We start from the raw sequence: 13,712 nt of genomic DNA, 5'->3' as shown, positions 1-13,712 counted from the left end.
TTGTAGTTGGTTGTAGACTTGCGCAACATGCAGACAAATTTTACGATCTTTTGTTTGTTAAGTGAAAATGAAAATAGTAGATGAAACTTATTAAGTGTTAGTTTCAAACCTTTATTAAAATGATGTGATTATTTTCTAACAAATTAGAATTGATAAAATATATTTGATTTTCTAAATTAAGCTATCTATACTTGTTATTTGAATTTTTTTTTAAATTTTGCAAGTTTTTTTTTTTTTCAAGGAAACATAATGCATTTTACATTCAAGTATTATATAAGATGATATATTTTGTAAATAAAATAATGTGCTATTGAAATTTGTTTTCAATACTCCTTACAAAAGGTTTGTCCTTTATATGTCTTGAATGACTTAAAAAATGTAACATATATAAGTAAATCCATCACTTATATTAGAAAAAAAAGATGTAAAAATTTAATAATATAAAAAAAATGTAATTTTAGTAAGAACCTACTAATGTTATGCTGAGAAAATGACATAATTGTAAATTGAGCCTCTTTCTACACATCCTCTCTTTTCTTCCCAAAGCATCACCAAAGTGAACCAAATGAATTGAAGTGAACTAATATGTTACACTTTAACTTTTAAATATTATATAAATTTGTTAAATGTTTGTAATGTTAGAAATAAATTTATTATTTTTTATAGTTTAATCTTTCGAAAGAATTAATAATTTAACAAGACATGAAAAGGAGAGATTCTCATTTCTCAGTTCGCTTAATGTCTCCTCCGCCCCAGTTCCCATCTCATTTACAAAAACTTTTTTCATCCAACTTGTGTATTGGGCTAAAGTCTGAAAACCAGATGTGAAAGCTATGATCTGTCAAACTTGTGTATTGGGCTAAAGGGCCGAAGTTTGAAAACCAGATGTGAAAGCTATGATCTGTCCAACTTGTGCATAGGGCTAAAGTTTGAAAGCCTGATGCAAAAGCTATGATCTGTCCAACTTGTCTATTGGGCTAAAGTTTGAAAACCGAATGTGAAAGCTTGTCATCTGTTTTTATTCCAGTTCTGAAAGGTCTGGTCTAGTCCATGCCGTTTGTCTTTAAAAAATAAATAAAAAAATGATATAATAAAAGTCTGTGCCGTGTCGCTAGGGTCTACAACTTGGTTGGTTCCTAAAAAAAATAAAAAATATTATGTAACTTTGTCCTTAACTTCCAGCTCCTTGTTCGTGATAAAGATATGCGAAATTGCGGAGAAAAGTCAAAAGCGCGCATTGGTTGCTTTATTGTCGTGCGTTGGTTGCTTTCTTTTCCTCGAAAGAATCGTGTATGTTTTTTTCTCAGGTGAGACGGGCTTATACTATCTCTTTTAACGCTCTTCTCTTTAAGTACTCAACTGCATTATTTAATTTCCTCAGCTTCTTTTCCTTTTCCTTTTCCTCGCAGAGAAACTAAGAAGAAATTGCTGGGTTTGCGTCTTTATAAAGTTCTGTAGCAGTATATAAGGTGCTACTTCGGCTTCGTAATTTTAAGATTTCGCAGCTAATTTAAGTTATACTGTGTTGCGGTTTTTTCGTTCATTTGAAGGAAATTCTAAAACATCCTTAAACAAAATTTGTTGGGCAGAGGGAAGTCTCTGTCAGTTTGTTTCTAAATTGGGTTTCGAAATACTAGATTGGATTTACAATCTTTTGAAGAGTTGGGTTTATTTGTCGATCGAAGCAAAGTTTTTAAGAGTTATTGCAGTAGCAATAATGATTAGACTTGAGGAAACACTTGTAGAGGTCTGTGCGGTGTTACATGACACATTTAAGAAAGTGGAAAACAAAGCCCTTCTTAAACGCCTCGGATCCAGGCTAGGATCCAGGCTAGATCGTTTATTGCCTTCGGTCATAGATGATATAAAGCGATTAAATCTCCCAAAAAAGAATACAAAGTGCTCCATCGAAGACGTGAAAAAGGGTGAGAATCTAGTTCGCAAGTGCTCGAAAAGCCGGCGGTGGTGCTGTTTTAAAGTCTGTTGCCCCATCGAACTTTGCGAGTCGGACGAGGACATCGCAAGGTCCTGTGAGGATGATACGGAAGCAAATAGCACAAGGAATCATGGGACCGAGATTTCGATAAACTTGAATATTGTTCAAGAACAAGAGGATTCGAACTGGGATAGACCAAGGGCATTTTGTGCGGTTCGTAGACCCCCGATTTTTACAGTGGGGTTTGATATGCCAATGAAGGAGTTGAAGACACTGCTGTTGAAGGATGAGGTGCATCACCTTCTATTGACTGCTCCTGCTGGAAGTGGGAAGACCACATTGGTCCAAATGCTCTGTCAGGATGAGAAAATTAAAGGTACTACTTCCATCTCTTTAATTTGTTTGGGGTCCAAGACCATAAATGAGTTATTTATTTAAATCAATTATAAATATAAAATATGTTCTTCCTGCTATTTCATATATAGGATGTAGCATTATTAGTAGTAAAGTTTCTATATTTAGGTCTTGCTTGCATTTACTTTTTGATTGATAATCACTAATTCAAGATTTTCTTCTAATATAATGTATTTTAGGTAGGATAATATCAATATTAATTTTAAACATTTTCTTTTTTGTAGAAACAATTGTAACATGTTTTGTTAATAAAATTTTATAACAGATAAACGTATTTAGAAATTATTTAGCCTCTTTATATAATCAAAGGTCAAAACTTAGCTAAGGTACTAAGGTGTTATTGCGTAGATTCTCTTCTAAAAATTCAGCCATGAGGCATTTTCTTATAAGATGGGAGTGTGTTTTTAGTTAAGTACAGTCACATGGCTGAATCTTAAAAGAGTGAATCTAAGGAATAACATCTAAGTACTGTATCTAAGTTTTGCCCTAATCAGAATAGTTATAATATTACATAATATAACTTCATTATGATTGTTTTCATTGTTATCTTTTCATTCTAGTATTTCATTATCTTCTAAGAATTTTTTACGAATTTCTTAATTAATATATCCCATTTGAGATTTAAGAAATTTTTTCTATTCTATTGTACTTTTTTGTTAAGCTTTATATATATATTTCAATTTTTAAATTATTTACAAAAAAAAAAAATACTACCTATGATAAATTTTTTATTTATAATATAGCAAGAATAAAATAAATTTTAAAGGCCTACTTTTATAGATATGGATTTTTATAGGCCTAATTTTGATATGGATTTTTATAGGCCTACTTTTGAGACCTTATTGAGGTAAGATAGAGAGCACACAACTCAACTATATTTCATTTACCCAAAAGAAACTCAACTATATTTTCAAATTTGTTTTTTTAATAAAACTAATTATTAATCTAAATTTTGGGGCCTATTCTTAATAGGGGTCCCAAGCAATGGCCTAAGTGGGCTAGCCTAGGAGCCAGATCTGTGTATTTAATAAGCACACCCTCTAAAATCCTGGCGTGGACATTTGCGTCCTTTGTGGGTGTAAAGAGAAAAAAAAAAAAAAAAATTCTTAACAAAAATCTTTTGACTATATATATATATATATACAAAAATTTCGGAGTTTTTATTTTGAAAACTTTAAAAAATTTATAAAATATCCCCTAAAATAAATAAAATATACTTAAGATATTTATTAATTAAGGTATTCACTAACATATGTCCTTAGAGTATATATTAGTAATTCATTTTAGGAAATTTTTTTATCGGAAATTGAAAAAACTGTTAAAAAAGTTTGACAGTTTTTTCAATTTCCAATAAAAAGTTTCTTAAAATGGATTGTTAAGGGCATACATTAACCGGACCCATTAATTAATTGTTATATCCCTGCCAAATCTTAATCTTTCAAGAATAGTAGTGTCCTATATCAAAGTCCATGCTTCTTAGATTGGTGGGTGTGTTTAATTTTACATGCTAACTAGATTATAGCATGTGTCTAGGCACTTACACATGGAAAATTCAATAGTAGTAATGATGAAGAGGTCTTACCTAAGTGAATGGCACAATCACCTCTGTTTTCTCATTGAGTATTATTAATAGGATACTTGGTACCAAAATTAAGTTAAATAAAATACATACCTTGCTCAAAATTAGGCTACAATTAGAAAGTAATTTGGATTTTGATTGTCTTACCTAGGTGAGTGAGGTAGTCACCTCAGTTTTCATGCTAAGTATTATGAATGGATCACTTAGCACCAAAAATAAGAAAAATAAATTGGACATATACCGTAAAATTAGAGAATAATTAGAAACTAATTTGAATTTCAGTTTCAATTTTGATTGTGTTACAACTTTAATGTAATATATATATATGTATAATTGGCAAACATTTTAGGTAATTCTATTGTTTGAAAGTATTTATATTGCTAGTGTCTGAAATTCTAAATCCTTCATAGTATAAGTAAAGTGTCAAGTAGTAGGCTAGTAGCAAAAACAAAATTTATAAAAAAAAAAAAAAAAAAACTTCATTGTTCATTGTTCAATTCTAAAATGAAACTATTCTTGAATATTGTGTGTTTGGCTATAATTGGAATGAATAGGATTGCATTTACAGATGAAAATTAAAATTTACAAGTGAATTGAAATACAGTTAAAATAAATTTTTTTTTAATAATATTATGTCTCATTAGCTAAGTTGTGTTGCGCCTTTGGTCTAAGCCAATAAGGAATTTTTTGCTTATTTTTGCCTATGTTCTCAAGCCTTTACAATGCACTCATATACACCCCAAAACACACACACACACACACACACACACACACACAGAGCTTACGTTTTAGCTCTTCTTCCTACTTCTACCATGCCCATTGAAATATATTAAAGCAATTGTCTCAAAAGTGTTTAGAGTATTTTTTAACAAATTTTCTGGAATATTTTATTATGATAAAGTTGGATTTGTAGAGCTCTTAAAGAAGCAACTATTTATCCAAGTTTGTTGTGTAACTCAATATGTGCGATAAAACTTGGAAAGCATGGACACGGCATTTGGGCTGCCCATGCCTGTGTTTGACATGTATAGGAAACGCGTTAGACACAGCTGCACATGTGTCCTAACCATTTAAAAAAAAATAAAAATAAAAATAACAGACACAGCGGGACACAACATGTGCCCAAAAGCTGAAACCAACTATCTCTCATGCCGATCTCCTCTCCACCGATCTTTTTCTTCTTCTTCTTTTTCCTCTCACACTGATCTTCTTCTTCTTCCCAAGCCGATCTCCTCTTCTTCAGCTCTTAGATCTATAATCTATTTTGCTTTTATAATTTTACCCTTTTCCCTTTTTGTCCATGTGTGCTTTTTATTGCTTTGTCTGTCTCACAGTGTCACATGTGAAGAGCTCTTTTATCTCAAGCCACCCACTTGAACAAAAGATGTGTAAATAGGTGCTTCTTTTCAAATTTTTGTGTTTTATGAGATAAAGTCCACCATCTATCTAGCTAGGTAGTCAACTTTTTAAAATTCTTTTTTTCATTATCTAGGTAGGTAGATAGTAGACACATGTATATATTATCAGTGGCTAGGCTAAAAATACACTTCTAAAAGAATTTTTAACAATTATTTAAAAACAAATAATATTTTTGTTATAAAACAAATTTTATAAGCTTTGAAATATATATGTGTGTGTGTGTACATGCCGTAATCGTGTCCTAATTTTTCAAAAATTATCTTGTCGTTGTGTCATACTCGTGCCTGTGCTTCCTAGCTCATAACTACAAATTGGTTGATTTGGAAACTGATATTGGAAGACCTCCTTTATTGTAGCCTGCTGAGGGTGATGAAACTAAGCCAAAATATATGGATGATAAAACTTTAAAAAGTTGCATCAAATGTCCATTTGGAAACATTAGGCACTGGTTGGATGATAGTGTAATCCATCATTTTTCTAATGAAACCGATGCTCATGAGTTATGGAAGAAGTAGGGAACGTGGCTTTCTTGATTAGGAAGCTTGCTAATATGAATTTTATAGAGGATTACCACAACCCGACCACTTGAATGAATTTTAATGAGATTGTGAATTAGTTGTCTACAATGAAGATGGTCCTTGCAGTTGCAATCTTTATTGCTTTTAAGTTCATTGTCAAATAGTTGGGACACCTTAGTTGATACATTGAGTAACTCTGCTCCTAAAGGTGTATTGTCCATGAGTGAAGTTACTAGTAGTTTGATCAATGAAGAAACAAGAAGGAAGTCAACTAGTACAGAAAATGCACAAGCTCTTGTTACATAGAACATGGGTTAAAGCAAGAGTAGTGAACATAAGGATAATGGCAAATCCATGGGAAGATCTCAGACTAAAGGGAAATCTGAGAAATGCAAATGATTTTATTTTGGTAAAGAATGCCATTTGAAAATGAATTATTGAGCATGGAAAGGATAACAAAAGGAGGTAAATAATCAAAAGAAAGATTATGACAATAATATAACGGCTACTTGCTCAGGTGTACAAGTAATGGTTCTCTCTTGGGTGAAGGATATGTGCTTGCATGTTGGGGAGGAAATTGAGTGGTTTGTTCTGCTTCTGTCCATTGTACTTCTAACAAGGAGTTCTACACTTTGTACATGGCTAGAGACTTTGGTTTTGAGAAAATGGGCAACAAAAGTTATTCAAAAATTGTGAGAAGTGGTGATGTTTGCATCTAAACTAGTGTTGGGTATACGTTGACTTTGAAGGATGTGTGGCATGTTTGAATTGTGTCTTTATCTATTTCCATAACCACATTGGGATTATGACAATTACTTTGGTAATGAAAGACGTAAACTTAACTAGGGGTCACTTATGGTGGCTAAAGGCAAGCTTTGTTGCACTTTTTACAAGACACATGTGAAGGTGTGTAGGGATGTATTATATGTTGTGAAAGAACAAATCAAAATTGAGGTACAAAAGGTTGACTCACATCAACGATAAACGGTGTCAAATTTTAGCAAAGAAGCCTCTTATTTCCTTTTTCAAAGGTAAAATGCTAAACCCTTGCAATCTTTGTTTTTTTGATAAACAACATAATATTTCTTTTTCCATATCCTCACAAAAGAAAAAAGAAATCTAATCCTTTCGGATTAGTCACTCTGACGTTTGTGGTCCTATTGAGGTGGAGTCTTTGGGTGGCAATATATATTTTGTCACATTTATTGACGATGCATCAAGGAAGATGTGGGGAATTTGTTGAACACAAAAGATCAAGTGTTTCAACCATTTCAACAATTTCATGCTATGGTTAATTGGAGAGGCAGAGAAGCAATTGAAGTGTCTCTGTACTAAAGGGTGAGAGTACACATCAAAAGCATTCAAAGGCTGTTGTTCAGGACTTGGCATAAGGGATGCTAAGTCAATTTATGGCATGGTTTCAAACCTGAACTGTTCAAAGCACCGAAAAAGGTGGAAGTTCAAGGTTTTTAAGCTCGGACTAAGGTTTAACCGGGTTGAAACCTGAAGTTGTCATAATTAATTTAGTAATTAATTAAAATACAAATAAAGGTATATTAAATTTGTAAATATTAGCAAAATTGACTAAAAATATCTATAAAAAAAATTGAAACAAACTTTCAAATAAATTTTCATAATATTGTAAGGTTAATAAAAAATAGTACAACATGAAAAGAATTGTGTAATTAAATCACAAGTAAATTTATAAAAAAAGAAAAAAAAATGGTAATATTTAATAAATTGAGGGAGGGGTGATATGATAAGTCAAAAAACTATAAATTATGTAAACTCTATAGTAGATCGTTGGAGCTCGTCTGGATGTAGTCTTCATTTCAAACTGTGTATGCTTTTTATGTTTGATAATTTGTCTCTTAGAATCGATATTGCATATCTTTTTAGTTTAGCATTGTTATTTGCTGTGGCTAACAGCGATTACCTTTATGTTGGTAAATGCACACTTGGTTGACACCATTGAGGGAGACTTTGGTCCCACCAAGAAGTGGTTAGTTTTTCCTAACAATATGTGGCCATGGCAAATCATGTTCATTCAATTATTTTGGCCCTTTCAACACTTGAAGCAGTGTTTTTGTCATATTTCATATTTTGGAATTATTTCCTTAGAAAAGTAGTAAAAGAAAAGAGGTACAACAACAATAATCAAGGCTTATTCCCAAATTTTGGTGTTTCGGCTATGAATTGTCAACAAACTATCTATGATCAACCACTTGCATTCTTATCGATCATTCTATTATGTCCAAAGTCATATTCTCTATCACCTCCTTAATTAATATGTCATTGTAGGAGATGATTGAAAAAAAGAAAAGCAATTCTCATGACTCTATAATTGTGGCAGGCATTTCTCAGATCTTTTTTTTTTTTGTTGGCTCACTTCTCACCCTTTCCCTTGATTGGGCTTGGGAATTTTGTTCATGACTTAGCCATTATGTGAGGGTTTTTTTTTTTTTCTAAATGTAATTTTATGAGACATGAAATGTGCCTCCAAGGCTGTTTTCTAACTACATTGTTTTTGGATATACAGGCATGTTTGCGAACAATATTCTCTTTGTCAACGTTTCTAAAACTCCCAATGTGAAGGTCATTGTACAAAACCTATTTAGTTATAAGGGTTATCAGCCTAAGTATCAAATTCAAAGTGAAGAAGATGCAATCTGCCAGCTACCACAAATGTTGAGTCATATTGGACCGAATCCTATATTGTTGATACTGGATGATGTCTGGCTTGGATCAGAATTCCTTTTCGAAAAGTTTAAGTTTAATATTCCAAACTACAAGATTTTGGTTACTTCAAGAACTGCATTTCCAAGATTTAAACATACATATAACTTGAAACAACTAAATGACGTGGATGCAATGACTCTTTTTTGTCACTCAGCATTCCTACAAGATGAGAGCTCTTATATTCCAGAAGAAGATATCAAAAAGGTAATTGGTGAATCTGTGATATATATATCAGAAGATATGCATTTTTTCATGGGTACATACATAATACCAAATGTACTTTGCCAAAATCATTATTCCTACTTATACATACTTTTAAGCTTTGCTTGTTTTGTTTCCAATAACCCAACTTTCCAAAGCGAGACTGCAAAAAAGGGGGAAAATTTTGTCACACACTCTGTTTTCATATTTCTGAATAATTAATGTCATTTATCTTGGAAAAAATTACCCTTGTTGAATTTCGAACAGTAATTGAGTTTATTTGGTACCTTGCATTGCAGATAGTAAGAGGTTGTGGAGGGTTTCCATTGGTCCTTAAAATAATTGGTGGCTCACTGTGTGGGCAACATGCAGTGGTATGGCACAGTAGACTTTTGAAATGGTCTGATGGTCATTTTTTTTTCAATTCTGATACTGAGTTGCTTCCTCATCTTCAAAAAAGCCTAGAATTTCCAGATGACAAGATCATTATCAAAGAGTGCTTCTTGGACCTTGGTTCATTTTATGCAGAACAAAGGATCTCTGCTGCTAACCTTATTGATATGTGGGCAGAATTATATGAACTAGATGAAGATGGCATCCATGCGATTGCCAATTTGCAAGAACTCACCATTCGAAATCTGGCTAACCTTGAGATGACGAGGTACACTAACTATTTATGACCCTTTATGGCTTAATTAACTTTTGATGGCAATTGATAATTTGTTATTATAGTTTAATTGACCTGTCCGCGCTAAATTTGGACTTTTTATTTCATTGATGTGAAATGTGATTACAACAAAGAGCTAGAAAGAAAGAAACTTATACCAAACTAGAAACAATAAGAGATGTCGATTACTCTGCCCAGGAAAAGAGAGGGATTTTAACTTTTGTTAGTCTATAACTTCCTATAATTATATTCTTAATTTTGTTGGATATGTGTGTGTGTGTGTGTGAAAAATGATTTTTTTTTTTATTTTAAAGATTTTTCTAAGCTTCTAATTTGCCCATTCACCAGGAAAGATGCAAGTGAGGTCAAGAGCTATTACAATGAAGACTTTGTCACACAACATAATATTCTTAGAGAGCTTGCTCTGCATCAAAGTAGCCAGGAGCCTATGGGACAAAGGAAAAGACTGATTATGAACATAAGTGGAACCAATTTACCAAAGTGGTGGATGGAACAGAAACAACAACCCATCAATGCACGCTTATTATCCATCTCAACTGGTCAGCGCATTTTCTCTCTCCCAAATACACACATACACATTATGTAACCTACATAATATTGAGTGCTGATCACATCATATTCAATCAGGGGCAGAGGGAGGGGGGCTATAAGCCCCTTGACTTTTGAAAAATCCATCCTCCCTCTTATACTTTTGGTAAAAAAAAATCTATCCTTAATATAAATTAAATATTCCCCCCCCCCCCCCCCCCCTCTCTGGATTAAAGACATGTAACACATTTATTTAGATGACAAATACATCATTTTTTTTTTCCTCTAATTACTCTTATACCATGAATAACTCATTAATTTAAAGTGTATTTAATGTATTTCATAAAAATAGAAAAAGTTTATATATTATTAACGCTCTATACTCTTATACCATAATAGTATATCCTAGAAATATATAAGCAAATCTTTTTAATAAAAACATTCTTTATTTTCTCTCCAAAAAAAAAAAATTTCTTTATTTTTATAATTTTACATTTAGAAAATTAGAGATATGATTTTTTTTTTTTTTTCTTTTAGAAGAAACAATAAATGTTGATTTCATGGTTAGGAGTTAAAAATCTTTTAGTTTTTATTAATGTTAGATATATATTGTTATATGTAAGAAAATAGCATTTGTTAAATAATATTACAAACATATTTTGTGTGTGTAGTTTTTCTTTGGATTTATTTTATATTTGGCTTGGCCTCCCTAAAGAATTTTTTGGTGTATACATTGTATTTTTTGCAGATGAATCATTCTTGGGGAGTTGGTGCAACATTCAAGCACCTAAAGTTGAGGTTTTAGTTCTAAATTTTCAGACAAAGAATTACACCTTACCTGAATTTGTGGAGAAAGCAAATGAACTCAAGGTTTTGATAGTCAGTAATCGTGGTTTCTTTCATGCTGAAATAAAAAATTTTCAACTGCTCTGGTCTCTACCCAATTTAAAGAGAATTAGGTTGGAGAAGATTTCAATTTCTTCCCTTTGCAAGACCCTTGTACCGTTGAAGAGTTTAAGAAAAATATCGTTATTTATGTGCAATATTGGTATTGCTTTTGAGAATTGTACCATCCAGGGTTCATATGCATTGCCAAATCTAAAAGAGATAAACATTGACTATTGCAATGATCTAGTAGAACTACCTGTTGGGTTGTGTGACATTGTCCACCTAAAAAAACTCTGCATCACCAACTGTCATAAGTTGTTTATACTGCCTAAAGGTATTGGAATGCTGGTGAATTTAGAAGTACTAAGGATTAGGTCTTGTACTGATTTGTCAGAGTTGCCAGAGTCAATTAGAAGCCTCCATAAGTTAAGCATTCTTGACATATCTAATTGCCTAAGCATTAGCAAGTTGCCAATATACATTGGTGAGTTGTGTAATTTAAAAGTGCTTAACATGAAAGGGTGCTTGAGATTATGTAATCCATTGCCGGAATCAACAATAGATCTTAAGCAATTAATGATTGTGGTATGTGACGAAGAGAGGGCCAAGTTATGGGAGCCTATCAAGGATGTCCTCACCAAGCTTAAGATTGAGGTGGCTAAGAAAGATATCAACTTGAATTGGCTTCTCAAGTAGCACTTTGAGAACCTTCTGTTGTGGCTGTGGAGGCTTTAGTACCAAGAAGAGCAGTGCAGTTTACCATTGAAACGAGCTTTCACCTGTCCTTTTTCAAGAGTCCAAATCTCTTGTCTCATCAATTGTGCTTCATTTCATGCTTCACTAATAAAATTTGGACAACTAGCCTCTCTTATTAAATGAGATAACTTTGACTTCAACACCCACGTTACTGATGTTAATGTTAAAATCGCTTTCTTTCTTTGTTTCTTCTTTTTTTTCTTTTTTTTTTCTTTTTTTTTTTTCTCATGTGGTTTGAGTTAACAAGAACTCTTTTGAGTTTTGTCTCTTGCCGCAACTTTTGTTTTTGATTTGGACTCTTCCCTCTATTGTCTCATTATATTCATTTCTCTCAAAGTGTTTTCGGCTTTTGCTTTTGTTTTTGTATGCCACAGAGGTTCCTTTTTGTCCTATAGGTGCAGATTTGTTTCAACTTTTGGGAGACTCCTGCTGAAACAAGCAACCTTCAAGGCTTTCAAGGTTTCTTTTTTTTTCTCTTCTCTATGTGGTTGACGTCTCAAGTGTTCATCTTCATCCTCACTTTGCCCCGATTACAGACACATCCGCACTTCATCTTCAAGTGTTCATCTGCTTCTATTGGTTTCTACAAAGTGACTTGTCTATGATGATAATGGTGTTTGATTTTTGTTCCATTATGAAACACGTGGAAAGAAAAATGTTTTTGGATGATGTAAAGGTTGTAGTCAGGAAATAATTGGGGTTGTTGGATTTTGTAATTTATATGTTTGTTGAAATTCTTAAATGAGTGACTAGGACGAGAAGCTCCTCCGTAGAAGCTCTCTTGTATATATCTTATTATAGATATTACAATTTGATTTGAATATATAGAAAACATTTTATTTAAATTCCAGATTTCATTATTTTATCAAACTCTATTTGATAAGGACTGACTAGATTAATGGATATCTGCTGAGAATGCTTGGACTGATATGTTTTGGTGTTGTGTTTCAATTGAGATAAGGTCGGATATGTCTCAATAGATATATATATATATATATATATATATATATATATATATATATATATATATATATATATATATATATATATATATATATATATATATATATTTTTTTTTTTTTGAGATGAAACCGGACCTATTCTGCAGGAACAAAACATTATATGCAGGAAAAACAGTTTCTACCGAAACAAAAACAGGGGAACCATACCAATTTTGCAGATAACATTGTTATCTGCTTGAAGTTGTACACATCCCTTGATGATGGTGAATGTTGGGTGCACTACACCATGGTCCAGCCAACACTTTGTCTTAGCTCATTAAATGAGCTTGTTGAAGAATTGGCAAGAAGTCAGCAAAGCAAATTGAACTTGCTGGAGAAGCTTGTCTGAAAGAGAAGAATTGAGTTCATTTTTTCCTCTATAATTATGTACAAAAGTCCAGCAACATTTATGAAAGGGATGTACAAAAGTCAAGCCAAATAAATGAATATGTGACGTTAAACTTTGGGACACGTTGGAAGGAATAAAGAAAAGAAAGAAGCAAAAGGCATCATTCGGCTAAGGGAGAGCTGAAGAAAAGAAATTGGTTGAAGCAAAGTCAAGATAAGTTGGCTTGCATTTATTGTGACTTGATGTGAAGAGTGTGAAAGGGAGAAAAGAAGGATGAAGAAATAAAAGGAGAGGCCATTCGGCCATTTGAAGGGGTGAAGAGTGAAAGAGTGAAGTCCCAAAGTTTGCTTCTCAAGGCTAAACGTGCTGTCAGTTGTGTGGCTTGGCTAGCCACTATGCTTTGGCCATTGCTTGGAGCTATCAAGAAGAGGCTAATCCATAGACAGGGAGTAACCTTGTCCAGTGAGGCTAGTTACAATTGTACTGTCATGCTAGGCTAATAGGATTTCATATATGAAATTTAAAATCCACCAGTATTTTCTCTATATGGATTATGACTTTCAATTGACTCTAGAGTCAAGAACTTTGTCACTACAATTAAAATAGGACCCCGTGAACAAAATTAGGCAAGTGCCACAAATACAGAAGTTCAAGGAAGATAATTTATAAAGGAAGCAGAAGTTTTAGGCCTATAAA

At 32.6% G+C, this 13,712-nt stretch overlaps 1 protein-coding gene and 1 pseudogene across 1 annotated transcript; one reads left to right on the top strand and one right to left on the bottom strand.

The window, feature by feature from the left end:
* Positions 1-13,712, bottom strand: part of LOC142625407 (pentatricopeptide repeat-containing protein At4g37170-like) — a 49,580-nt pseudogene that overhangs the window by 25,538 nt on the left and 10,330 nt on the right.
* On the top strand, positions 1,264-12,516 carry LOC142624495 (putative disease resistance protein At5g66900). Its single transcript, XM_075798069.1, has 6 exons — positions 1,264-1,307; positions 1,410-2,312; positions 8,406-8,809; positions 9,106-9,467; positions 9,822-10,033; positions 10,771-12,516. Exons 2-6 carry the CDS (start codon positions 1,718-1,720, stop codon positions 11,604-11,606), a joined length of 2,409 nt encoding a protein of 802 aa, XP_075654184.1. The 5' UTR covers positions 1,264-1,307; positions 1,410-1,717; the 3' UTR covers positions 11,607-12,516.

Source organism: Castanea sativa, chromosome 2 (assembly GCF_040712315.1).
Source record: "Castanea sativa cultivar Marrone di Chiusa Pesio chromosome 2, ASM4071231v1".
NCBI classification, from domain to species: Eukaryota; Viridiplantae; Streptophyta; class Magnoliopsida; order Fagales; family Fagaceae; genus Castanea; species Castanea sativa.
The sequence above is the reverse complement of the archived record's forward strand: the minus strand, read 5'-3'. Positions and strand labels throughout refer to the sequence as shown.

Bases quoted from the DNA above. Each gene is read 5' to 3' on its own strand.
- LOC142624495 (XM_075798069.1), top strand. From the start codon at position 1,718: ATGATTAGACTTGAGGAAACACTTGTAGAGGTCTGTGCGGTGTTACAT. The intron at 8,810-9,105 runs GTAATTGGTGAA...CTTGCATTGCAG, and splicing joins CAGAAGAAGATATCAAAAAG to ATAGTAAGAGGTTGTGGAGG. The intron at 10,034-10,770 runs GTCAGCGCATTT...TATTTTTTGCAG, and splicing joins CTTATTATCCATCTCAACTG to ATGAATCATTCTTGGGGAGT.